This window comes from Talpa occidentalis, unplaced genomic scaffold (assembly GCF_014898055.3).
Source record: "Talpa occidentalis isolate TD23 unplaced genomic scaffold, MPIMG_talOcc4v2.1 talOcc4.7, whole genome shotgun sequence".
NCBI lineage: Eukaryota > Metazoa > Chordata > Mammalia > Eulipotyphla > Talpidae > Talpa > Talpa occidentalis.
Genome location: NW_023605083.1, coordinates 106926245 through 106950526, shown reverse-complemented (window position 1 = coordinate 106950526; position 24282 = coordinate 106926245). Strand labels below are relative to the sequence as shown.

The window sequence follows — 24282 nt, the reverse complement described above, 5'->3', positions numbered from 1 at the left end:
AGTGCAGTCTAGCTCTCTTTGATCTTCCCAGGTAAGCTTGGACCTTCTGGGACACTTCTGGTTCAAACCTGTGGTAGTCACAACTGTTGAGGAATATGCAGAACACTGAGTTATTGGGTCAGTGTGGACACATCTTGCATTCTGTCCAGGTCTTGGTTGAAGGCTGGAGGCAGTGATAGGTGCAAGCAGGGTCAGGCAGGCAGCCAGAGGGTCCCCTGCCACTTCAGCACTGAGGACTGGACAGCGTTCCCAGGACAGTTTGGCAAAGACAAAGGAGGGATAATTGCTCAGGCTGTAGGAGTAGACAGTGTGACTTTTTATTGGGAGCCCTGATCCTCCTCACACCCTTGAGCCTCACCCAGTCTAACCAGAACTCCTGCCCTACATGCATGCAGCCCGCCTAGGGTCAGAAGTCACCCTTACCCACGCCCCCCGCCTCGAGTGCACCCACAAAGTCAGAAGGCAGAACTCTTTTTGAGGGGTCTAGTTCTGGGACACTGCCTTTGGGGGGCTTGGGACCTGGGATGTGTGCTCAGGAGGTTGGGACCAGAGCTTCAGGATTATTACAGACTATTTCTAGACGTCACCTAAGAAACCCTTTGTAAAGCTTCAGATTACAAACCCTTATTATACATGGTCTCCTGTCCACCTTACAACAGCTCAGGAAAGTATGCCTGAATATCGCTGTAACAGATGAATTTGCTCAGAGAGGGTAACTGATCTCTCCAAGTCACACAGCCAGGGAGGGGCTTGAGCCAAGACTCAAACAGCTGTCTTTGTTGTCACAGATCTATCCCCAACGATGGTGACAGTTGTGCAGGCCTCTTACGGAACTGAGATCCCAGGAGACAATGGGCCAGAGGAAGTCATCTGTGGGTAAGGGTGACTTCTGACCCTAGGCGGGCTGCATGCATGTAGGGCAGGAGTTCTGGTTAGACTGGGTGAGGCTCAAGGGTGTGAGGAGGATCAGGGCTCCCAATAAAAAGTCACACTGTCTACTCCTACAGCCTGAGGCACCATTGAAGGCCCATCATGGACTCAGGCTACGAGGACGATGACGGCCTTTGGGCCCGAGGTCACTACTGTGGACTCTAACCTGTCTCCCCCTGCTTCCAGGGCGGGGGCTAGTGTGAGGCAGAGCAAGGAGTCTAGGGTCCAGCATTTAAGGAGGCGCTCACCCTGGGGTCCTGCATGTGGGTGAGTGGAGGCAAGCATTGGCAGGTCCCCTGGACCCTCATTTTTAAAAAGCAGATCAGTTATTAATTAGGTTCTTTGTAAAGAATTTAGAACAACTTGTGAGGCTCAGCTCCGTTTGTGAGAACAAATACAGAGTGGAAGTAAGCCCTGGTTTGGGACAGAATTTGCAAGTCCACAGCTTTCTGATCAATCTTGTGTGGTTCTATAATCTTGCATTTCTCCTTCTCTGTGTCAAAGATCTTACTTCCCTGGTATCGGGGTGCACGCAGCTTCTTCTTGCACTAGGCATCAGTGAGATGTTTTGGGATTTTCACCCCACTTGACAGCAATTTTGGTGGACGTGAAGACAACTTTCTCGTGTGTCCCACACAGGGAACTCGACTGTGGGACAGGGGTCCAGTCACAAGCAGCAAGTCACTGCTCGGCTGTTTCAGGAGAAGCACCCTCTTGCCTCTGGGGAGCCCAGTGAGGATGGTCAGAATGGCTCACCAGTGAGGCCAGCCAGCAGCTTGCTTATGAGCTAACTGAGCGTCTTTTTGTTTTGTTTTCTCATGGCTCACCAGTGTCCCAGGCACATGTTGTAGGAGAGTGTCTAGGCATTTTGTGATGTTTTACCACTTGGTACTGCTGTCCTTGTTACCGCCAACTGGCTTTGTGACAGTAGTAAGAACCTTCTTCTATTTCCTTTCAATCCTGGATTTAAGTGCTAATACTTCCTCTGTGCATGGCCTTTGTGGAATACACAGCAAATTGGGAATATCTCCCAGTTCTGACTAGGACATGGTTTCATTTCTATAAAATAATACATTTCTATAAAATAAGTATTTTTTAAAAAAGACTTTATTAGAAACTCATGCATGAGGGAGTCAGTGCAGGAAAGAGAATATTACTTGATTCCCAGAAGGGAGTTAGGAGGAGATATTTATTTATTTATTTTAGATTTATTTTATTTATTTATGCAAGAACTGGGGTATAGGCCAGAAATGTGGGGGGGGGTGAGAGGATTCACTAGAGACAGAATGGGGAGCAGAACAGGCAGATGTACTGAAATACACTGCTAAGAGGAGCAGCGGGTGAGACAGGAAAGGTCTGCTGAGCCATGGTTAGCAACCTGGCCAGGGATCTCATGGTGCAGTGGCTGCTGATAGCTTCATAGTGCTGAGACTTAACCCCTTGTGCCACCAGGGAGGCCCCAGCAGGAGGTATTTAAAGGGTAATCCAGGAGCTGGGGAGCAGAGCAGTATTGTTGGGGTTCAGGTGGTGGGATTTGGTGTGTGGGGTTCTTGGGTCCCTCAGAGAAAGAATTCAGTCGATATTCCTATTTATCAGCCCATGGAAAGTTTACTGAGAAAAGGAAAAAAGGGAGACATGCCTGAGTAGCCACAGGCAGGCAGGAGAGCTGCATTTTGTCAGGTAAGGGCTGTTTTTTTTTTTAATAGTGTTTGTTGGCAAAATTATTGTGGAAATTATTACCTTGGGGTCTGATTGGGGTTGGTCTTCCATGACTGGTAATCCTGTCTGCCCCCACTTCTGGCTGATAATCTTTTCTTACCCTACCTCAATTCCTGGAAATTTCCACAGCCAGTTTGGTTTAAGATTCATTAATTGCCCCTACCCCTACCTCTGGTGTTTGTCCATGTGAGACCTTCCATTCTAAATTTTTCTACTCTCAGCTTCCATCAGCGTCACAGGTTGTTCTGAGTTGGGCTGTGCGCAAGTGGTTTACATTCTAACTGTACGTGTGGGATCTGCTTTCTCCCTCCAAGAGATTGTGAGATAATCATTAGTTAGGATCTAACACTTTGTCTTATCAAGGTGCCTCATGGTCAATGTAGTGTGCCGAATTGCTCGGACAGGGCTCGCCAGTCCGTGATTTAATCTACCTGTTCAAACAAGACTGGGGCCACCCAACCTGCAAGCTCACAATTTCTTTTACCTGGGCTGTCTTAGCATCAGCCTTCTTTTTTTTTTTTTTTTAAAGATTTATTTATTTAATTATTTATTCATTCATTCATTTATTTAATTATACAAGCACTGGGTACAGTCAGAAGTGCGGGAGGGTGAGAGAATTCACCAGAGCCAGAGCGGGGAGCAGAGCAGGCAGAAGGACCGAAGTACACTGCTGAGGGGAGCAGCGGGCAGCAGGAGAGGTCTGCGCGCCATGTGGGACCCTCCCCTGGTGGCCGGGGAGCAGCCGAGGATGGAACCGTCGCTGCAGAGGCTGCGGGCAGCTTCCCAACCCAGCGCTGTGCCACCGGGGAGGCCCTTAGCATCAGCCTTCTTGACTGCAGGTTTCTTCTCAGCCTTTCCACTACCATCCTGCAAGATGGGAAAGAAAACTCGGGTCACTGAGTTGAGAGTCTCTTCTGTTTTCCTGTTCCTTTTCTCTCTCCACTCAAAGTCTTATATCACAGAGGACAGAGACTGCATCTGCTAGTCTCTGGGTGTCACCAGCAGCTGGGCAGTGCAGAGCTCACAGAGCTCAGTGATTATGTGTAGGGTAAATGAAGAAGTGCTCAGGCTTTTGCGACATTGGCCTCTGTGGCTATCACCTCTGGCCCTGAATGCAGGAGGCGCTTGGAAGCGTGGGCTCAGAGCACACATGCCTGATGGTGGACACCTGGAATGTGGTGTGGGTATGCGTGAGTGGGTACACCTGAACCTGGAGGCTGAGCATTTAAGGACAGCATCACAAAGGATGGAGGGTGGTAGAGGCCCAGGCAGTGGAGTGCAGTGGAGAGTAGCAGAGAATGCCAGAGAGCGCCCCCTCCCTGCACCTGGTTATCTCACTACAAATGGTGTAGAAAGATCATTAAAAGCCTGAGTAAACCACCGAGGGCTCCAGGACTCTTTTGCCAGCTCTGCCCTACTGCCTGCATGCACTACAACATGGTGGTGGCCAAGCCTCATCTTTCCTCCAAAAAAACCTGACCTAGGCTGGGAATGGAACTTCCTTTGTGTCCCTGTGATCTAGCCTGTTCTGATCTGATGTGGTCTGTACTTCTCATTTACAACTACAAATCTTGCTTAGGGACATAAAGAGAGAAGCAAATGAATGGAGAAACAAATCCATTCTTGAATGAGATAATTTTGTACAGTTGTCAGTTTTCTTGAAATGAGTCTGCATGCAAGATTCAGAAAGTGTGAACCAGAAGCTAAAAGAAATTTAGTTCCCTGTATTCTTTTAACATGAGGGGGAGCTATAGACCTGTACAGCGGTGACTGCAAGTCACATGACCAGGTAGGAACTGGGAATGGGCTACAGAACAAGTTCTTTGCGGAGTGACCAATCACCTCATAGGCAGCGGCTTGATGTTCCTCGAGTATATCGACTTTCTCCTTATCAGGCCTTAAAGAACGAGCAGGATCCATCCATTGCTTTTGCCTGCCAGTGACTGCTGCGCGCTGATTGGCTCTGGCTCAGGAAACGGGCAGAGGGCGTGCACGTGCGGCCGGCGCGCAAGCCCGGCGCGGGCGACTCGGCTAGTTGTCGCCGGGACCATGGCGTCGCTCAATTGCAGCACCGTCGTCTGCGTGATCTGCTTGGAGAAGCCTAAATACCGCTGCCCGGCCTGCCGCGTGCCCTAGTGAGCGCGGCGGGGGAGGGGCGGCCCCGTGTGCGGTGGGGTGGGGGTGGGGACGCGTGCCGGGGGTGGGCGGAGGGGCTTCCGCGTGCCCCCCGGGCTGACCCCGCGTGCCCCCCGGGCTGACCCCGCGCGCCCCCCCCCGGGTTGACCCCGCGCGCCCCCCCCCGGCTGACCCCGCACCCCCCCCGGGCTGACCCCGCGCCCCCCCCCCGGCTGACCCGCGCCCCCCGGGCTGACCCCCGACCTGCTCTGTTGCAGCTGCTCCGTGACCTGCTTCCGGAAGCACAAAGGTAAGGCCCGGGGTCCCGCCGCCCCGCGTCCCGCCGGCGTCTCGGGGACGTGGGCCCCGCCGTCCGCTCCCTCCCGCCTCGCCGCCCGCGCGGAGTGCGGCTCTGCGGGGCGAGCCTCCGAAATGTGAGCGGCCAGAACCTTCCGCGGGCCCGGCCTGGCCTTCCGCGGGCCCGGCCTCTTTTCAGCTTTAAAAAATAGGCCCCGCTTTCGCCGCAGGACGCTGCCCTGTTTCCTGGCGTTGGCAGCCTGGCGCAGCCCCTCGCCGCGGGCGGAAACGGCGCGGGTTGAGATTAAGGTCGTTTTCTTTCGTTTAAATAACGCCCTGCCAGAAGCAGACTGATTTACAGCAAGGAACGTAGCGCTTGGCCTGTTTTTCTGCAGGTTAAATCTTTCTCCAGTGTCCAGCCCCTCCCCTGTCGTTTTGAGACCCTTTTCCGCGACCTCCTCGGTGCACTTTTGTTATGAAAGTTCCTCATGGGTGGTTTGCTACTAGTTCCATCCCGTCCAGCCTCTGGTGGTTTACCGCTGTAGGTCTTCATCTTTCTCTGCCTGGTCACTTCTTACCCCCAGCCTTCTGCATGTTTTTTTTTAAAGATTTATTTTTATTTATGCGTACAAGAAGTAGGGTGTAAGCCAGAGGTGCAGGAGGGTGAGACGATTCACCAGACACAAAGGAGGGAGCAGAACAGGCAGGTTGACTGAAATACACTGCTGAGGGGAGCAGCGGGTGAGACAGGAGAGGTCTGCTGTACCATGTGGGTCAGCTCCCTGGCTGGGGATCAGACTCATGCTGCAGTGGCTGGCGATAGCTTGATAGCTCTAATACTTAACCCCTGAGCCACCAAGGAGGCCCCCATCCCCCTTTTGTTTTACTCTGATATCTGATACCTCCAGCGTTTTCAAAAGAAACCTTTCCACTTAAGATTGGTAAGAAGTTGACTTGTGGGGCCTCCTTGGTGGTGCAAGGGATTCAGTCTCAGCACTATGAGGCTGTCTGCAGCCACTACAGCACTAGTTCTAGCCTGGCCAGGTAGCTAACCCACATGGCGCAGCAGGCCTCTTCAGTCTCATCTGCTGCTCCTCTCAGCAGTGTATTTATTTCAGTAGATCTGCCTGTTCTGTTACCCACTTTGTCTCTGGTGAATCCTCTCCCCTCCCTGTACCTCTGACCTGTACCCCAGTTCTTGTATGCATAAATAAGTAAATCTTAAAGAAGTAGACTTGCTTTGCTGAAAATAGGGCCAGGGAACTGGTTTGGAACAATTCCCTCTCGCCCTGTAACCTGAGAGACCTGATGCAATCTGGGGATTTTAAGTCTGCTGCTGTTGGGTGATTTTTCTGAAATGCAAACTTGAGCTGCTCCTTCCTTGAAAACCTCTCTTGGCAGAGGTAGGCAGTGCTTCTTACCTAGCTATTCCTTTTCCTTTGGGAAATAGTTTACAGTATTTTTTGTTTTCAAAGTAGCTGAGCGGGATTGCTGGTATTTGTAGTAATTGGTGTTGGCTAAAGATACAGCGTGCAGCCCTATAGCACTGAAGACCTTTACCCTGAACACCATAGCACCCTTGCTGAGAGGCACCGGTCTAAAGCCCAGCTTCCTGCACGTGGCTTTTTACTCCAGCTTCTCCTCTCCCCTCCAGCCACTTGCCAGACTGGCCTTGCCGTTGCTCTTCACCATCTCCTTGTACCTAATCCTTTTTTTTTTTTTTAAGGATCTGGTCCAATCATAGACCTTTCCCTCTGCCAGGAATGCTCTTACCACCTGGGCACGCCTCTGTCAGGACTCCTCTCTCAGCCCCCTCAGGTGATTTAGATCAGACCCTTATCGATATCTCTAACTGCTGCTCTTATGAGGAAAGCCCTTTGAGGTGCGCCACATGTCTTTCATCATCTTGTTTTCCCTTAACTTCCCATTGGTTTGACCTCTCACTTCATCTCCAGCCCCACCCCCGCCCCGGTCCCGCATCCCAAATCTGTACTTCCCACCTACATGCTGACCTGCTGGGGAGGTGCCCTCTTGTCACTAAGTGGCCGTGATGTGCTCCTGAGACTTGTGTTTCTTTCAGAGGAGTGCAAGCCTGAAACTGTGGAGAGAAAAATAAGACCAGCCCTTGCTACAAAAACTAAATCGCCTATAGAAAACCAAGGTGGGTTGGTTGCCTTCAAACAAACCAACAAACCAATCCAGGAAAGGGTTTCAAATCAAATGATTTGGAAGGAAAGAGACTTAGGCTGGGACAGGGAGTAAGGAGATTACTGGGGAGCTTCCTTAGCCTTGAGCAGCAGGAGTGAGGGTCCATGTCAGTGGGGGTGAGGTTACAGAGCTGCCTGAGTATCATTCAGGAGAAAAATGAGGGCAGGAGGCAGAAGGGGAGAAAGGCCCCATAGCTGTGGTTTGGGGGTGAGTGGTAGGCCTTGCTGGTGGGAGCATTCTTCAGTTCATGGGCCTGGCTGTCCACCTGGGCTTGGCCAGTGGGGAGCCAGCTGTTAGCCCCAGTCACTTTGCTGCTGCTGGGGGCTCCTCGAAGCTTACAAGGAGCGTGGTCTAGCATCCCAGCCAACCAACCTTTTTTTGCATATGTCTTGGGTGTTTTGCCCCACACCATGCTCTGAAAGCAGCCCCTCCCAGAGCCACCAAAGAGGTATTGAACATTAACAGGAGGGGATGACCCCTTCTGCCCTTTCATGTTTGTTCAGTGTTAACGGTCTCTGCCTGTGCTGAAAACAGGCTTCTTGCTTGCGGGCCTTTACAGAGTGTCTAGTTTTCTGGCCCATGCCAGGGCAGCAGCTGGGTGATAATCATTGGGAAATTAGGTGTCAAACCCAAAGACCACAAGATAGCAGAATAAGTGTGCACACTAGAATGCATTTGTTGCGTTGAAATCACCAATCTTTCATTTTTTTTTTCCTTTCTTAAAAGGGGAATGTTAGTATCATCACAAATTCTGAAAATAGGTTATTTTATTTTGTCTCTACCTCCTTGCATGTCCCTATTACTGTTTTGTGTGTGCACATAAGTTTTTTTTTTTTTTTTTTTAAAGATTTATTTATTTATTTATACAAGCACTGGGTACAGTCAGAAGCACGAGAGGGTGAGAGAATTCACCAGAGCCAGAGCGGGGAGCAGAGCAGGCAGAAGGACCGAAGTACACTGCTGAGGGGAGCAGCGGGCGGCAGGAGAGGTCTGTGCGCCATGTGGGGGACCCTCCTCCAGTGGCTGGGGAGCAGCTGAGGATCGAACCGGTGCTGCAGAGGCTGTGGGCAGCTTCGCAACCCAGCGCTCAACCGCTGCACCACCAGGGAGGCCCTGCACATAAGTTTTTTTTATCTGTTGGGGTAGTTGTTAAAATCTGGTGCTGAAACTGGCTCATTAGGCATAAGCTGTTGATTGTGTTCTGTGTTCCTTAGATGATGGTGACGACTCAATAGCTGATTTTCTCAATAGTGATGAGGAAGAGGACAGAGTTTCTTTGCAGAATTTAAAGAATTTAGGTAAGTCCCGTGCTTGTTTATCTTCAACCACCGAGATATATTTCTCTCTTGCACAGAATGGAGTATTTTAAGTTGGCAAGTACTCTAGTGTGTCAGCCTTCTTCCAGCCACATGATTCTAAACATGGGCTTCCACACCTCCCAGCTTGCCCTCTGTCTGGAAGCTGGCTGGGTGGGTTGGCAGATTTCTGCTCCTCTTTTAAGACTTGGTGCAAGTTCTTTCCCTCAGCTAAACTTTTCTTGACCTTTGTCTACAAGTCTGTCTCAGAAGTAGGCACTTTATCTGCTTCCCATGTACCTTGTAATTTACTGCTGACCACATTTCATGGTAATTTGTCCTCACACCAATCTGTAGGACAGGGGCCTGCGTTTACTCAACACATCCCTTGTGCTGAATTTACCACCAGCCTTTAGCACAAACCCAGGTGATGCCAGGGTTTGATTTTTTTAGAAGAGGGTCTTGGGTGTTAATGTGCAAGATCTCTGCAGGATGCTTAGTCAGTCCTCATAGCAGTTATGTATATAATTAATGGGCTGGTATAGTCCCTAAAGGTGTTTTCTTTTCATTCCCATCTCAGTCAGACTGACTGGTGGGGCTTTGCACCTAGTGCCATGGGAGTGAGTGGGGTTGGGACTGAGCTGGGGATGGGTGTGAGCAGTTCCTGGCCGTGAACACCTTACTAGATGTCACTGTCTGGTCACACTCCTGCTCCACAAGCGTGCTAACAATGTAACACCTTTGTTCCTTCTTTGTATTTGTGCTGGTAGAAGACATTCTCTTTCATAGTTGAATGGCATAAGTTAAAATACTAAGAACAAGAATCTGTGATAGCATTTAACTTGGAATCATTTGATATGCTGATCTCACTGTGATTATATGAAGCACTGGGGTTAATTTGTAGGTTTAAAGCTTAAGGTGATGCAACATCTAGCATACTATATTTGAAATATCTCCATCTGAACTCAGATTGGCTTTTTTTTTTTTTTTTAATTTTCAAGAGGAGTCTGCAGCACTAAGAAGCTTACTGCTCAATCCACACCTTAGAGAGCTGATGGTCAGCCTTGACCAGGGGGACAACAAGGCAAAGCTCATGAGAGCCTGCATGCAGGAGCCGTTATTTGTGGAGTTTGCTGACTGCTGTTTAAGGATCGTGGAACCATCCCAAACCGAGGATTCTTGAGCTGGGCTGTTGCGCTGCTGCTCAGGCATGTGCCAGACTTCTGGCTCCTTTGCCCAGGAGACCAGCTGTTGTGGGGCCTAAGCAAGGATCGGCATTTCCAGGATGCACCTTTCTGGCGGCGGACAGGCCGTGCTTCACCTCCTTCGATGCTGGGCTTGGATTTCAGGTAGAGATGGGGGTATGCATGTTGGCAAACTGAGCGAAAACTTGACATTTGAGTGGTTGCTTTCAAATATTTTATTTTTGGTACAATTAAGGTACACATCATAAATGATATCATTTAGCAAGTTTCACATCTGAGTTAAAACTTGCTGTGTTACTAAATAAAATCAAGCTTTGGTAGTTCTCTAGTACAGTGCACCTTAATTACCCTTGGCTTTTAATTTGCTTGAAATTACATTAAATAAATCAACATATTAAATAGTAAGGTTTGGTTCCTTTCTAAGGAACTAAATGCAAAATTTCCCCCAGCCAGACTCTTAGAGCTGATTTTGCCTTTGTGTTTGGGTTGGGGGTACCCCATTGTAGTGATAGGCAGCACTTAGTCCTCTGAGTTGTGCAGGCAGTGAGAGGTGACGTTCTCTGGCATCTCTTAACCCTGGTCTGGTCGCTCCCAACCCTGACACCAGCACTGGAGATGTGTGTTGGGCTGCAGCCCTGGCCGGCAGGCAGGAGCCGTCCTCCCGGTGCCTGGAGTCGCTGTGGGAGGAGTTTGGCAGCTGTGTGTTGATTCAGTGTCTTTGGCAAGGAAGCTGGCAGGGGAAGCCCTTGTAGAGACAATGGCACCAAGGATCACTCAGCCCAGAGAGGAGAGAAGGTGAGAGATCACACGTGGCCCAGCTTGTGTCTTTCCAGCAGAATCTGATTAAAGCCGGCAACACTGTAGGGCGCGGGTTCAGGGCAGATATCAGCGTAGCGCAGGGGAGACTTTTTGCAGTGAAACTTTATCGAGCCCTGGGGAGAGAGAGCAGCTGGTGTGAAGAGGCCAAGCTGGAGCAGCGTTGAGTCAATCAGCGGTGCCCCCTCCTTATTCTTAAGTGGTGGCAAAGTCCAAAGCAGCATTAAAATATAACATTTCACATCCATTCAATGTGAGAAAGATGAGGAAATAGGAGGATGCTCTCTCCTACTGAGAGGATCACCTGTCACATTCCTATGACTGCTGCAAGTGGAAAGGTCACACTCTGTTAACACAGGCTGGCCTGGTGGTGTCACGGGCCAGGTAATCCCTCTGCTATGGAGAGGCAGTGTTGCTCCCTCCTGCCTCCTCAGTTTCACTCTATCCTGGCATGACCCCATGCAGCAGGTGGAATACTAGCCCATTTTGTAGCTGGCTGACGCCTCGCCCTTGGGTGCACGTAAGCACAAAGAGCACTTGGCCACTGACCTGCCTGCTTTTCCTCAGCTGGAAAAAGATAAATCGAGGAAAAAAGTGCAAAATCTACAGGCAGAAATAAGCTGTCATCACAATCCAAAGTTTTTAAAAGTGGGATTAGTTAAAAGGAGAAGCTAGAACTCTTAGAGGCAGTTTTTAAAAAGTGAGAGGCCCCTGGGAAAGCCCTAGCTGTGATGATGGGAACCGGCCAAACCTGCAGCCAGTTGGGAAGCTTGGGCTGTGGTTCCCCCAGCAGGTTTAGGGTGGCTCTCGTTGCAGCCTGTCCTGCTCCCACTGAACTCCTGGGCTTTCCTTCTCCGTGGGTGTGGGGGAGCTGTCCTGTCACACAGCTTACCTGAGGCAGCGCTCGGATGGATGTGACACCAGCTTGTTCTTGTGCTGTCTGGATGGTGTGGTTACTGGGGCTGCGCGGGGGAAGCTGGAGGCAGGCGTAGGCCACCAGTTTCCTCTGAAAGCCTTGAACCCCCACAGCTGCGTTGGCCAGGACCAGCCCCAGGGGCCACAGGCGGATTATTGCCCCCAGGAGCTTGGTCTGTGCCTGAGGCAGCAGGAAGGAACTTGGGGAATGGGGAGCTTGAGACAAGTGTTTTTCTTCCACACCGTCCAGTTCTTTAGAAGCAAGGAGGGCCATTTTGACCTTAAAAAGAATATGCTTATATTCAGGGCAACTGTGCTTAGGCCTTACAGATGCTGCTTAAAAAAAAATTCTGTCCCTTTAAGGTGTGCAGGCCTTGCTTAGGCCACTCTCTGCCTTCCCACCACCCAGCAGTGCAGGCCTGCACCCCCAGCCCCGCCCTGACCCCTGGCCTCAGATACTCACTCTCCACCGCTGCCATGCACGCTGGATGGCCGTGGCGGCTGTGTGCAGCCTCTGGATGTGCTTCCGAGTTAACCAGGAGCGGAGGGCTAAGGGGTATGCCCAGTGTCAGAAAGTAAAATGTTGATTAGAACTCTCAGAACCTGGCACTGAAGCAGGACCAGAGTTTGAGGTGTGTCCTTGACTTTTTCAATGACTGCTTACATAAAGGTGCTGTCGGCAATAGGTAAAGCAAACTGGCTCGGAAGAAACCCCTCACACTGCCTGGCTTGGAGAGGCCTGCACACTCAGCGGTGGCTGGGAGCAGCTCACCTCTCACGGTGGACTCAGTCTGGAGCAGCCCACGCCCATGGAACAAGAATTCTGCATCTTTTAAAATTGTTTTCTGGGAAACCCTCAGTTGGATCTGCTTGCTTGCTTATTGACCATGAATGAAACCACCATACGCCCACAAGTGCTGATAAAGGTAGTAACTGCTGGATAGAGGACTGATCTTAGGTGCAGTCATTCAGAAAAAGGACCATTAAGTACAAATGCATTTAGATTCTGGGAAACTAGAACAATAAAAACATTTTTAAAAATGCTTCAGGGCCTCCCTAGTGGCACAAGGTAAGGTTAAGACGCAGCACTATGAAGCTATCAGCAGCCGCTGCAGCGCTAGTTCAAGCCCTGGCCAGGGAGCTACCCACATGGCGCAGCAGACCTCTCCTGTCTCATCTGCTGCTCCCCTCAGCAGTGTACTTCAGTAGATCCGCCTGTTCTGCTCCCCACTCTGTCTCTGGTGAGTCCTCTCACCCCCCACACCTCTGGCCTGTACCCCAGTTCTTGGATGCATAAATAAATAAATCTTTTTAAAAAATGCTTCAAAAGACACCACCGTAATCCAGCCGTGACTCCACTGCTATCCGATATTTGGGTTATTTCTAATACTTTCATTTTTCAAAATAGGACCATAGTGCTGTGAACATAATTCCTATACCTCATCTTTTAAAAAATCAAATCTTGGTTTTTACCTTACATTTGTTATAAGCCCTAGCAGGTAACGACTGTAGTTGTCACGAAGGGAAAATAGATGCATAAACAGCTCTTTAAGTTTGGGAAAGGGAAGTCAGGCAAATTTTTAGCCTCTACTGTCTATACAGCACCCTTCCTTAGGTGCCACCTGGTTTCCACTGAGCGGGAGGCTCTGGGAAGTGGTCAGGGAATTGGAATCCCAGGGCACCACAGGGATGTGCCACCAATGTCTTGAAGCTGGGACACAGGGCATAAGGAGACTGAGAGCAGGATTTCAAAGGCAGCCAGTGGGTCTGTGCCACCTCTGATAGCAGCTGCATTGAGGCACATCTTCCTGGAACAGCTGCTGCAGGGCCCACTCCTACCTGCCTGGATGAGTGTGGCAGCCCGCCTCTGCCGTTCCTGCTTGCGTTGCTTGTGTCGCCTCCAGCCACCCTGGATGCAGCGGGCACACTGCTCCAGCACCTGGGCACGCCTGTGTTCTAGAAGCTCCAGCTAGGAGAAGGGACATTTGTTGAGGCCCTCAGCCTCCCCTGCCCACGCCCTAGCCCTGAGGAGGGCCCAGGCCCTATCCTGCTGAGGAGAGCATGTGGCTGACTTCTGTAGTCTCCCCTTACCATAGAGTCAGTCATGAACACCTTGGTCCTGCCACAGTGCACGGGGGCTGGCATGGCTTCTGCGGGGTCACCCGGTATGGCTGTTGCTTGAATTAGAGCTGACAGAGTGTCAAGGATGTCCCTGAGGCGAGGTTGCAGTGTGGCGTCCTCAGCCTGTAGGGAATGTTCTGGGGGATAGGCAACAAAAACTCCTTTAGTGCTTGGTCATCTACATACTTATATGGCCTTAAGAAACTGGTTCTGGTCTCCCTCACACTCTACAGTTTCTTCCCTACAGTTACTGCCTCTAACCATTTCTACCTCTCCTTTCCTGGGGTAGGCCAGAGGCAGCTCCCCAGATCCCTGACTGTTCTGAAGAGTCTTGGAATCCCCACTGTGGCCTGTGTTGTGGACTCTAGCTTGGAGGCCTAAGCAGCTCAGCCAGAATTTTGTTTTCAAGCACCCTAACCTGCGACGGCCAAGCAGGGCAGTCACGCCACCCACTCGGCCTGACCCCTCACTGCCCGCCATGCAGGGGTTAGGAAGAACACATCCTAGTCGCAGGCAAGCAGAGGCCCAGTGAGTCCCACTGCAACTTGCAGGCAGGGCTAACTCCTGTGCAGGGAGGATTTACCTGAGGACTCTGACCACCTTTAGCTGCGCAGTGCCTGCCTCACTGGAGACAGAGGCTGCGAAAGAAGATGCCGGAGAGGAGAAACAGCAGCGAAATCAACCAGGGGCCCTGGGGCTTTGGGCCAGAGACCAGAGCAGTAGAGCAAACCATGGAGAGAGAGAAAAAAGTGAGGATGAAAGGAAAGTGACACAACTGTCCAAGAGGAGAGAAAGAATCATTCCAGCTGGTGCTGATGGGCACAGGGTGATGTGGGGCCTCACGTTCTGTCCCTGGCTTCTCCCTCCACCTGTGCCAGGGCTTTACCTACTCCCTTAGTGGTGTGTGCATGCCAACAACTCCCAATTGGAGCAGCAGATCAGACCTCTCCCTTGAGATATTAAAGCTTGCCAAGTGCCTTGCAAGCTTCTCCACTGGATGACTCCAGGGACCTGCAGCTCAAGCCAGCCCTGACACGGCTCAGCATCTTCCCCCAAATCTCTCTTCCCTTCTGGCCAGGCCAGTGAATTCTTTCCTCTCCCTCTGCATCTAATTGAGTGCTTGCCACGTCTGATGAGTTTCTCCCCAAACTCCAGACTGCCCACATCTCTAGCTCCTCTCTACTCCCGTGACCTGCCAGGGGCCCCACAGTGGTCTTCACAGCAAGAGGCTGTTAGCCCCTCCCTCACCTCAGTACCTCCTATTTGCCCAGAGAATGAAATCTAGCTTCTTTGGGTCCCCCCTGTCACCTCCCACCATCCTCTGCCCTTGTAAGCCAACAGCACTTAATGTCTGGGAGTTCCTCATACGCCATGCTATCTCCTGCCTGCAGGCCTGTTTCAGGTGACCCCGGTGGAATGGTCTTCACTTGAGGCTAATTCTGTCTAGCCTCAGACTCCACCTCCAGGAAGCCTTTCCTGAATCATCCTCCCTAACCCATAGCATCCTGTTCTAGCTCCGCTTTCCCACTTTCCACTGTTGTTTTAGCCTGTTTTCCCCCACTGAACCAGAAACCATAAGGTTAGAGCTGTGTTTCACTCATCTCTGAACTCATCTCTGAGAGGACCAGGACCCACAGTCAGTGCACTGTAAACTGGGTGAACAAATGACTAGCACATGGGCCCCCCTCACCTGAGTGCCCTTCATCAGATGGGTTGTGGGGGCCAAGGGATCTGCGAGGACGGAGCCTTCTCAGTAATTCGTAGCGTTCCACAAAGTTCCGGTGAGAGACCCTGGAAGCCAAAGCAGGCAGAACAGAATGAAGCGACTTCATCATGAGCCTGGTAGGGTAAACCATGCAGGGTGAACAGTATATTTAACCTGCTCAGTGACCCAGCGAGGTGCTGTCCTGACCAAGCCCACTGAATGGCTGAGGACGAGGTTCTGGAGAGCTCACCAGGGTCACGGAGCGGGGACCATTTTAATCTGGGCTGGCTCTTCCTGCTCTACCGGAACAAAGTGGCCTCACTGTTAGCAGCCTGTCTCCTTCCAAAGGGGCTGCAGGCCTTTCAGGCAACTTCATCAGTTCTAATAGCATGTGTGCTCACCATGTCCCCCTCTCCGCCCCCCTCCCCCTGCCTCTGACCCCTCAGCCTCCACTACGTCCTGATTTCTCCGCTCCCCTTCACAGCAATGCCTCCCTAAACAGCTGGTGACATCCATGTCTGCACTTCCCAACTCTGCACCAGAGTGGCTCTGGTTGCAGCCGTCAGACACCAGGCCAGTAGCCAGTGCTGCTTCCCTCCTGCTTGTCCCCTGGCAGCCGATGCCTGGCCCACCCCTCTCCTTGTGGAGCTCAGTCTCCAGAACACCCACCATCGTGCTCAACTCCTGCTCCTGTGACTCCCTCCAAGTTGCTGCTTTCTCATCACCCACCCATTCAGGGAATGGCCTCAGGTCCCTATTTTCTCCCCCTTGGTGGTTTCCTTCTTGCTCGGTGTTAAACATCCCTGTGCCCTTTTGCTTCTTAAAGCTCTGCTGAGCCCGGAGCCTGGCTTACAGCCATTTCAAACCTAGCCAGGCCATATTCCTGACCCTGCCTCCTCTCACACCCTTGAAGCTGGGCCTTCCCCAGGCTGTCCATCTTGGTGAAGTTGCCTGATTCATTCATTTGCTTCAGACAGAGGCTGGGAAGTTGCTTCTAAAAGCTAGATATCGACTGCTCTTCTGCCTAATATCCTGTGGTCAGTCAGTGTACTGTCCTCTTTCTGTTGAAAGCTACAATCCAAATTTCACCCACTTATCTCCATTTTTCACTAGTGCCACCCTTGTGTGGGCCACCATCTTGCCAGTATACCTGCATCAGCCTTCTCTCCTGGGCCCTATGTCCATCCTCCACACCAGCCCATTATCATCTTAGAAACGGAAAGCGCACACACCACTTTCTCTTAAAGTTCTAAGTCTGCTTGGCCTGCAAGCCCCCTGCCCTCCCCCAGGCACTTAGCATCGCACAGTTCCTGACCTGGGAGCTTTGTGGTTGCAGTTGATCTGTAATGCTCTCCTCGCCCCAGGCCTGCCCAGAGTGGCCCCTTCCCTTCCCGTGGCCCTTCCCTAGCCAGCCCAAGGATCCCCATCTCCATTCTAGGTGACAATTTTTTGCTTCCAACCACTGATTAAACTTCATACTTGCTATTTCCATGGAATGTAGGCCCCCAAAGGGCAGACTCGCCTTATTCACTGCCACACCACCAGAAACAGCGCCCAGTAAAGAGAGTGCCAAGAAAGTGACTGGATAAATCAACAACTGCAGCTCCTTCTGTTCTACGTTAACTTCTACAGACCGGCCTCTTTCTCCTCATCTCCACATCCAGTTCTGGGCTGGGCAGACCCTTGTCTGGCCTGAGTCCCAAGCTCCACCTTGGCATTGGCCCCATCCCCTGCGTGACAGGCAGACTCACCGGATGGGGAAGCCAGCAGCACTGATGTGGATGGTCTCCACGAGGCCACAGGCCTCCAGCTGGCTTAGGACCTGCAAGGGTGGGGAGAGACGGTTGGCCGCTGCAGCCTGGGGCCATCAGGCCAGAAACATCACTCCTTCAGTAGCCCTTACTGGCATGGACCTGCAGGCTCTCCTGAGGCAGCAAGGAGTGAAGGGACCTGGCCCCTTATCTGATGCTGGCCCACTCCAGCTTGCAGACACGGTGCCTCAATGAGCCCAGCTTGTTTCTATTTTTTATTCTATTTTATATTTTGCAGGCAGTAGAGTGAGTCATAGTTGAGGGAGCTTATAGTGTGAGGATTCTTCTGGGACCTGAAGATCAAGGTTTTAGCACAGAGCAGAGTGGTCCTGGCTGCAAACCCCAACTAAGGCCACATCTACCAGCTGACTCTAGGTCACCCTCCAGCCTTATCCAGCACTCACACCTCATCCGCATCTTTTGGAGCCAGTACCCTGATCAAGGTGGCTGCCAGCTACAGAGTGCTTTAGTGCAAATTAGGGAAAACTGTACTTTTCATCAGAAAAGGCTGCACTGTACATGGACACTATGTCGTGCCTACTTCCAGCTAATCACAAAAGACACCCGCTTGTCTGAACAGCTTCAGTCTCTCGTCAGGGCACGTGGCTTGGTGAGAGGAGGGCAAGATGCATTGGAGCTCCACTCACCTTGGCTACGTCACTGTGCACTGCACAGACCACACAGCCCTGCGACTGCTGTGCCGGGGTGGGGAAGCCAGCCCTCCCAGCGCTAGGCCCAGCCTGAGAGGCCACCTCCAGTTAGCCATTTGGAGTAGAGGTTATGCCTTCTTTCCTCCTTGACCTTGGCCAGATGGGGCTTTCTACAAGGCAGTACTTTCGGCTCAGTGTGAATTACCTCCTCCCGGAGGAAGGTGTGTGCCTGGCCCTGGCTGTTGGGCTTGATACAGCGAATGTAGTGGGGCGTGGTGCTCTGCAGGACCTGTAAAAGCTGCTCCAGGGAGGCCTGCAGAGGAGAAAAACTGCGGGTCAGGCAAGGATTGGGCATGCCTAGGGCCTGGTCATGACTGCATCAACACTTCAGCCCAGCCCCGAGACCCAGCCCACACAATGCCACCCATAGGCCCCTAGGCTGCCCATCAGGCCATTTACAAGGATAGTCTCTTAGTTTTCTATCTCTCTTCTACTTGGGACTCTCAACTCCTGACTGATCAAAGCTCCCCAGCACGCAGCACCAGTCCTGGGAAGTGCTTGGCAAACATTTGAGCTTGGTGAATAAACCGAGCACTTGATGTCAGCATCGCCGCACCCACCTTGAACTTGGACACCACAGTTAGCACAGGGGCCCTGCTCTGGCCAGAAGGCTCTTCCTGGGACTTCTCTTTGGGGTCAACAGGAAACAGCACCTTGAGCAGGGGGTCCTGGGACTGCTGCAGGAGCCTAGTCAGCTCAGGTGGCACAGGGTCCTATTGGTAAAGGACAAAAGCAGTGGGTGATGTGTTACCAGGTTCTGGGCAGATCCCGCCCGATTAGTAGACACCTCAAATAGATGAGCCCAAGAGGTGACCATGGGTTCTGGGAGGATGTGCAGGAGTGGGGACACACAACAGGAAACTACTCAGTGTTGTGCAGACCCCCACAGACCAGGGTGGGGTCCTTGCCTTGTTCTTCTCCACCAGGCCTGCGGTGTGGTACTGCACAGGGCCCGCATAGTGCACCACGGTGAAGCTGGGCTCCCGGCTGAGCCTGTTGTGGCGCAGGCAGGGGTTACTGGCCAGGGTGCTCTCTATGCGCGTCTGGAGCTGGGCGGCACTGCTCGGCCGATTAAGGCGGCACTCCTGCGGGACAGGATGGGAGTCAGTCACAGAAGTGAAGGGTCTCCCCACAACCCTCGCAGTCCCCACCTGCCATCCCTGTGACAGAGTTGTCACACAGGCATCATGGTGGCTCTGAGAGGGAGGGATGATAGTGACCAGCAAGCCCACTTGGCAGCTAGGGAGACAGACCCAGAGAGGGCACAGGATAGTCTTCAAGGCCCCACCTCATTTATGAGGGAGCAGATGCTGATGGGGCTCCCCTCAATGAGATCCAAACAGTTCTGGTTGTCCTGATAGCTGACAAATGACCACTCCAGGCCCTCAATGGCGTATTCTTCCTAGGAGGCAAAGGTGGTTAGGGGTGGCAGGAGGTGGCAGCTGCTGTGGTCTGAGGCCCAGACAAGCCATCAGTGGCTGGTCTCAGTACCACTGCATCTTCCAGAACAGCATCAAAGAAGTAACAAAGGGTTCCTGGTCAGATCCTGGGATGGGGCTGAGGGACCAAGAAGAAAAAGGATGCAGAGGGCATCCCTCACCTGCTGAGCCCGTAGGTAATGAGCCACAAAGTGTTGCTGCAGCTTCTCGTTGGCGTAGTTGATGCACAATTGTTCCAGACTGTTGTCGGGAAAGGACTCAAATCCGTATACATCCAGCAGGCCTGGGAGGACAGGGGCGAGCCCGTGGGGCTGCTGCAGGGAGCAGGTGGAGGGTAGGGGGCTACAAGAGCTCAGGGTGTTCAAGGGTGGAGCCTCACACTTGGCAGTCTGGGGATGAAGGTGAGATGGCATAGCTCCCACTCCACCCCAGGGCGAATCCCATCTTCACCTCGCACCCCCGGGAACTCAGGTGGAATGAAATATGAGGGACAGCCAAAGGCACTAGGTTCACTTCTGAGTCTGAATTCTCTGGTCCTAACTGGCGCTCCTGTGAGAGCATGAGGTCCCAGGAGCATTTTCTGTGTCCAATCCAGTCTGCAGGCCTTGGACTCGCTGGCTAGAATCCTATCATGCCCTGAGCAAACTTCCCTGGTTTCTTTGAGCTTTACTTCCTCCCCCACCTGTATCATCTGGGTCCCAAGGATGTTATGTTCCTTGTGTCCTTTCTAATTTAGCCCTTTGACTCATCCCCTCAGTGCTCCTCTGCAGGGGAGACTGGAGCTGGGTCTCCAGGGAGAAGGGGCCGGAGAGCACAGACACCTCCTTGCACAAACAGCAGTGGGTGGACAGATGAAATGGGGCGCGGAGAAGGGAAGGTTCTGCCAGAGTCCGCTGTTGTCCTGAAGGCGTGCTCCTAGCTGGCAGAGCCCCTACCTATGAAAGTGGCCCAGGAGTCGGGGTCCGCGCAGATGCTGCTGTTGATCACTGATACCAGCCAGTCGAATAGCCTGTTGGGGTGGGGGTTGGGGAGAGTGGAGTCTTGTGAGAGGGGGTCAGGCTGCCTGAGGGGTGGCAAACTCCTCTTCCAGCCAGGATGCCACACTCTGGAGGGCCTGTATTCTGTCTGACAGGTCAGGGCTAACCTCAGTTCCTGTCCCTGTCTAGCCTGTGTGACCAACTCCAAGGCAGGTTGTGGTTGTGCATGTTCCCAGGTACACACACACACCTGGCTGTCCTCCAGGCACAGGACCAGCTAGACTGCTAGATAAGGAGTGGGCCTGCGTTAGTCACGTGGCCCAAGAGTCAGCGAGCTCGTGCTGGACTAGAAGAGGCTGATGGGCAGGCCTGGGTGGTATATTTGTAAAGAACAAGTTCACTGGACTCCTGTGAAGCTCTACCTATGCAGCCCAGCGTTCAAGGCCCTGAGCCACTGAGGCCAACAGTGGCAGCCCTCTAGAACCATTCCCACCCAGAGAAGATGAGGTCATTACTGTCCAACTGTGTGTGGCACATACACTATCAGTGGGCTTTTTCCTTACAATTTTTCTTAAAGTGATTGCTCTGCAACTTTTTTCAATTCTACTTAATTTCTGTTTTTGAAATTTTGAAATACTGGTTTCTATTTTTGCAACAGGAGCTTCAAAGATATATTTGAGGTTCTAAAACCTAATGCCCTAGTGCTCCAACAACCTGTTTACCATGTGAAAATGTTCTGTGGTTAGAGGCTAATTCTGATTGCTCGTTTTGCTGTGACTTGACACAAAGGCTTTAAAAATGCTTTGTCTGGAATTCTGACCTGAAATAATTAACTTTGAGGCAGTGGGAACTGAGCTTCTTGCTGAACTGGGTTCAGTAAAAGATCTCACTCCCTCAGCAGTGCTTCTGAGGCTTTTGAGAATTTCATTGAAAGCAGGGGGATCTTCTCCTCAGAAGGGTACCATAGTTCCCAGGTGTACACATGTGAACGCGCATACACTTTTGTTCCGTAATTTCAAAGGATCCTGATCTAATACCCTTAGAAGGCAGATTGAGATTCTCAGAACTCAGAGCAAGACCACCCTTCACCGCAAGGCCAGAGGGGGAGATGTCCATGGAACCCATAAGGAGGCCAAGACCCCACCCTCACCCTGCTCTGGGCTCCCACTTGCTGCACACTGCGAGACTGGGCTGGCCAGGCTCCACCACTGCCTATCAAATTCCCTGGGTGACTACAGAGAGCTGAAGGACAAGGGTACTTGAGACAGGGGAGCCTGTTTATTCACAGGTCTGAACTGGGAACTGTGAGGCCCCAGATGACCTTTGGGACCTGCTCAGCAGCAAAGAGCTAGGAGAACCTTCCTTACCCGCTGCCAAGGTCAAGATAGGCTGCTGTACTTATAATGATGAGTTGAATCACAGCCAGAAAATCCCAATTTTACAGACTTCCCCACTCAGAGCACCTCTCGATCGAGGTCAAGGGCTTTGCTGGTGAAAAACGCACTCCCTGCTGTCCCCAGGGGTCTGTGCCCCTCACCCCAGATCTATTGCCTGACATGTCTGAGCCAATCCCAGATAGGCTTGAGAACTTGGAGGAGGCAGGGCCCAGAGTAACTGCTCACCGTGCATAGACCAGTTTGGCTAGACAGTCTCTGCGGGTGTCACACTCAACTTGTGAGCAGGGCTTCCGGAACACTTGCTGTTGCCTACCCGCCCGGATGGTTCTAATCCGTAGTGTCTCCACGAGTGGGTCTTCTGCGAGCAGCAACAGCGAGGAGGATATCCTGACAGAGCCTGGAGGGACAAATCACCCTCTGTCCATAGAGCCCTCTTCAGAATCATCATAGGGGAACTATGACCCACCTGACAGGACAGAGGAAGCCTGGGTTCTGGTGGATGAAGAGATTTGCTAAGGGCCTTGAGCCCAGGACTTCCATGACCCGGTCTACACAGCCACATATGGGACAGTCATAAACCCTCTGACTCATTTTCCCATCTGTAAAATAGGGACGATGCTACTTGCCTCACTAGGACAAGGAGTAACTTATCCAGGAGGGCAGGGCCCGACAGCTGATGGTTTCATCAAGGGTGTCAGATCCCAAATGTCACCCTCTGGCCTCCCACCCAACCACATCGATGTTGGCTCTTTTTTGGGCAGGCCCCTGGATGTGACCAAAGATCTAAGGCTCAGGCCTCACCCTCAGCACTGTCCATCAGCTGGCAGGGCTGGGCTTCGTCATCAGAGTCAGCAAAGTGGATGTTGCCAAGGTGCAGCAGTCCCGCTAGGACCTGTGGGGGCAGGAGAGGGTGCCACGTGGACATCTCCTTAAGGGCTGGAGCCTAGTCTGAATACAGTCAGGATAACAGAGCACTAACAGTGGCTCTCGGTGATGGCCCGCTTACTATATGACTCCGCCAGGCACGTCATAAACAAGTCACATGCCTCACCTTGTTTAATCTTTTAATTGTCTATGAGGCATGTGCTGTGATGAGGCCATGCTAGAGATGAGACAGGGAGACTGAACCGCAAGCCTAAGGCCCACACTTAGTGAGGAGAAAGGCAAGGTGAGAACCCAGGTAGTCTGGTTTCAGATGCTCCTGGGGCAGCCAGTGGGGCTCCGTGTCACCCCTGCCTATCTCCCTGCCTCCCATTCTCCAGAAGCAGACTGTGGGGACACCACTCCAGTTACTTGTGGACTGGGGTGACTTTTGTGTGTCCAGTGGGGGCTTGGCCCTAGCTTCCTTTGCCCTTTCTCGATGCTATTGGGCTGCTGATGGCCCAGTCTTGGGGAGGATGTGAATGTGGTCCCTGGTTTGGTCTCTGCCTTTGTACTTGCACTCAGCGATCCACATGGCTGTAGAAAGGAGACTCCTATGTTCAGCGACTTGGAAGCACCGGGTATCAGGAAGCAGGGCCTCTCCTGCAACCCTTATCTACATGCCACTAGCTCCCCATCACAACCCACTCGAGGGGACGGCTATGCTCAATGGGCAGTGTGCTGCAACACGGGGCAGTGCCATCCCTAAGACAGCACTTGTGCCCGAACTTCTAGTCTACTTGCCCCAGGCCTGTCCCCATGTGCTGTCTCTCTTACCTGGGTGCTGCTCATACTGCCTGTGAGCCTTTTCCTGCCCGAGCAGCCTCCAACTAGAGGTGAAGTTCACTTTTCACAGCTCTGTCACCTCCCCACAGGGGTTCCTGGTCTCTGCTGCCAGCCCCTCCTGTTTGTCTCCTCCCATAGCTTTGCAGGGAGGGGCGTAAAGGGGAGGGAGCTAGGCCTGTCATCAGACGGAAGGGAGAAGCGAGGGCCCAGATCATCTGGATCAGCACTGAGTCCCCACAGGGAGGCAGGAGGTCAGAATTACTATGTCTGGTACTAACTTTTAGTGGTGTCTGACCTGGGAAAGTCTCTTTATCCCTAATTTTCTCAAGGATAAAATGGGCATAATCTTCACACAAACATAAGACTGCCAGGAAAAAAACAAGTGAACTAAGAGTTGTGAACACGATTTTTAAAATCAACAAACTAGGGCCTCCCCGGTGGCGCAGCGGTTGAGCGCTGGTTTGCGAAGCTGCCCGCGGCCTCTGCGGCGCCAGTTCGATCCCCGGCTGCTCCCTGGCCACCGGAGGAGGGTCCCACATGGCATGCAGACCTCTCCTGCCGCCCGCTGCTCCCCTCAGCAGTGTGCTTCGGTCCTTCTGCCTGCTCTGCTCCCCACTCTGGCTCTGGTGAATTCTCTTACCCTCCCGCGCTTCTGACTGAACCCAGTGCATGTATAAACAAACACAAACAAACAAATAAAATAAAGAAAGAAAACATGCCTCTATAAAAAAAAGAAAAGATACTACTTAAAAAAAAAAAAATTAACAAACTAGACAAACATGGTAGCATTATTCTCTGGTGACCGCAGTAATAACCCACCCAGCACCTTGCCCTGACTCCCTGATGGCTGCACTGTGTCTGACACCACAGCACCATGTGTTCCTTCACTGTCTTCTGTGCCCTGTTCACCCTGAC

At 52.1% G+C, this 24282-nt stretch overlaps 3 protein-coding genes and 1 long non-coding RNA gene across 7 annotated transcripts in view; 2 read left to right on the top strand and 2 right to left on the bottom strand.

Moving 5' to 3' along the window:
* Positions 1–3301: 3301 nt before the first annotated feature.
* Positions 3302–5120, bottom strand: LOC129144905 (uncharacterized). Its single transcript, XR_008549711.1, has 3 exons — positions 5029–5120; positions 4492–4736; positions 3302–3516 (listed from the first exon to the last, which is right to left on the bottom strand). It is a non-coding gene; the product is annotated as an uncharacterized LOC129144905 (long non-coding RNA).
* Positions 4644–9758, top strand: ZNHIT3 (zinc finger HIT-type containing 3). 2 transcript variants are annotated; one of them, XM_037494428.2, is made up of 5 exons: positions 4644–4784; positions 5043–5074; positions 7142–7222; positions 8484–8567; positions 9566–9758. In XM_037494428.2, exons 1-5 carry the CDS (start codon positions 4699–4701, stop codon positions 9745–9747), a joined length of 465 nt encoding a protein of 154 aa, XP_037350325.1. In that variant the 5' UTR covers positions 4644–4698; the 3' UTR covers positions 9748–9758. The 2 variants fall into 2 exon arrangements, with proteins under 2 accessions (XP_037350325.1, XP_037350324.1); XM_037494427.2 differs by lacking the exons at positions 4644–4784; positions 5043–5074 and adding exons at positions 5247–5602; positions 6788–6879.
* The window catches only part of MYO19 (myosin XIX), a 27532-nt gene continuing 13007 nt past the window's right edge, over positions 9758–24282 (bottom strand). For all 3 annotated transcript variants that reach the window (XM_037494417.2, XM_037494416.2, XM_037494418.2), the window contains 15 exons: positions 22462–22552; positions 21886–22057; positions 20222–20295; positions 19448–19569; positions 19136–19249; positions 18756–18932; positions 18408–18560; positions 17993–18100; positions 17078–17148; positions 15312–15412; positions 13592–13758; positions 13340–13469; positions 11964–12049; positions 11478–11780; positions 9758–10701 (listed from right to left, as the gene is read on the bottom strand). In XM_037494417.2, coding sequence (XP_037350314.1) covers positions 10573–10701; positions 11478–11780; positions 11964–12049; positions 13340–13469; positions 13592–13758; positions 15312–15412; positions 17078–17148; positions 17993–18100; positions 18408–18560; positions 18756–18932; positions 19136–19249; positions 19448–19569; positions 20222–20295; positions 21886–22057; positions 22462–22552 — 1998 coding nt within the window. In that variant the 3' untranslated portion in view covers positions 9758–10572. The remainder of the gene's footprint in view (positions 10702–11477; positions 11781–11963; positions 12050–13339; positions 13470–13591; positions 13759–15311; positions 15413–17077; positions 17149–17992; positions 18101–18407; positions 18561–18755; positions 18933–19135; positions 19250–19447; positions 19570–20221; positions 20296–21885; positions 22058–22461; positions 22553–24282) is intronic.
* PIGW (phosphatidylinositol glycan anchor biosynthesis class W) overlaps positions 9881–24282 on the top strand; it is a 31146-nt gene continuing 16744 nt past the window's right edge. Inside the window, exon 1 of the mRNA XM_037494426.2 lies at positions 9881–9913. The gene's annotated coding sequence lies outside the window, so the exon portion shown is untranslated. The remainder of the gene's footprint in view (positions 9914–24282) is intronic.

Excerpts from the sequence above, each read along its gene's own strand:
- ZNHIT3 (XM_037494427.2), top strand. The coding sequence starts at position 5,550 with ATGGGTGGTTTGCTACTAGTTCCATCCCGTCCAGCCTCTGGTGGTTTA. Across the intron at positions 5,603-6,787 it reads GCCTCTGGTGGTTTACCGCT|GATCTGGTCCAATCATAGAC; the intron begins GTAGGTCTTCAT and ends TTTTTTTTTAAG. Across the intron at positions 7,223-8,483 it reads ATCGCCTATAGAAAACCAAG|ATGATGGTGACGACTCAATA; the intron begins GTGGGTTGGTTG and ends TGTGTTCCTTAG.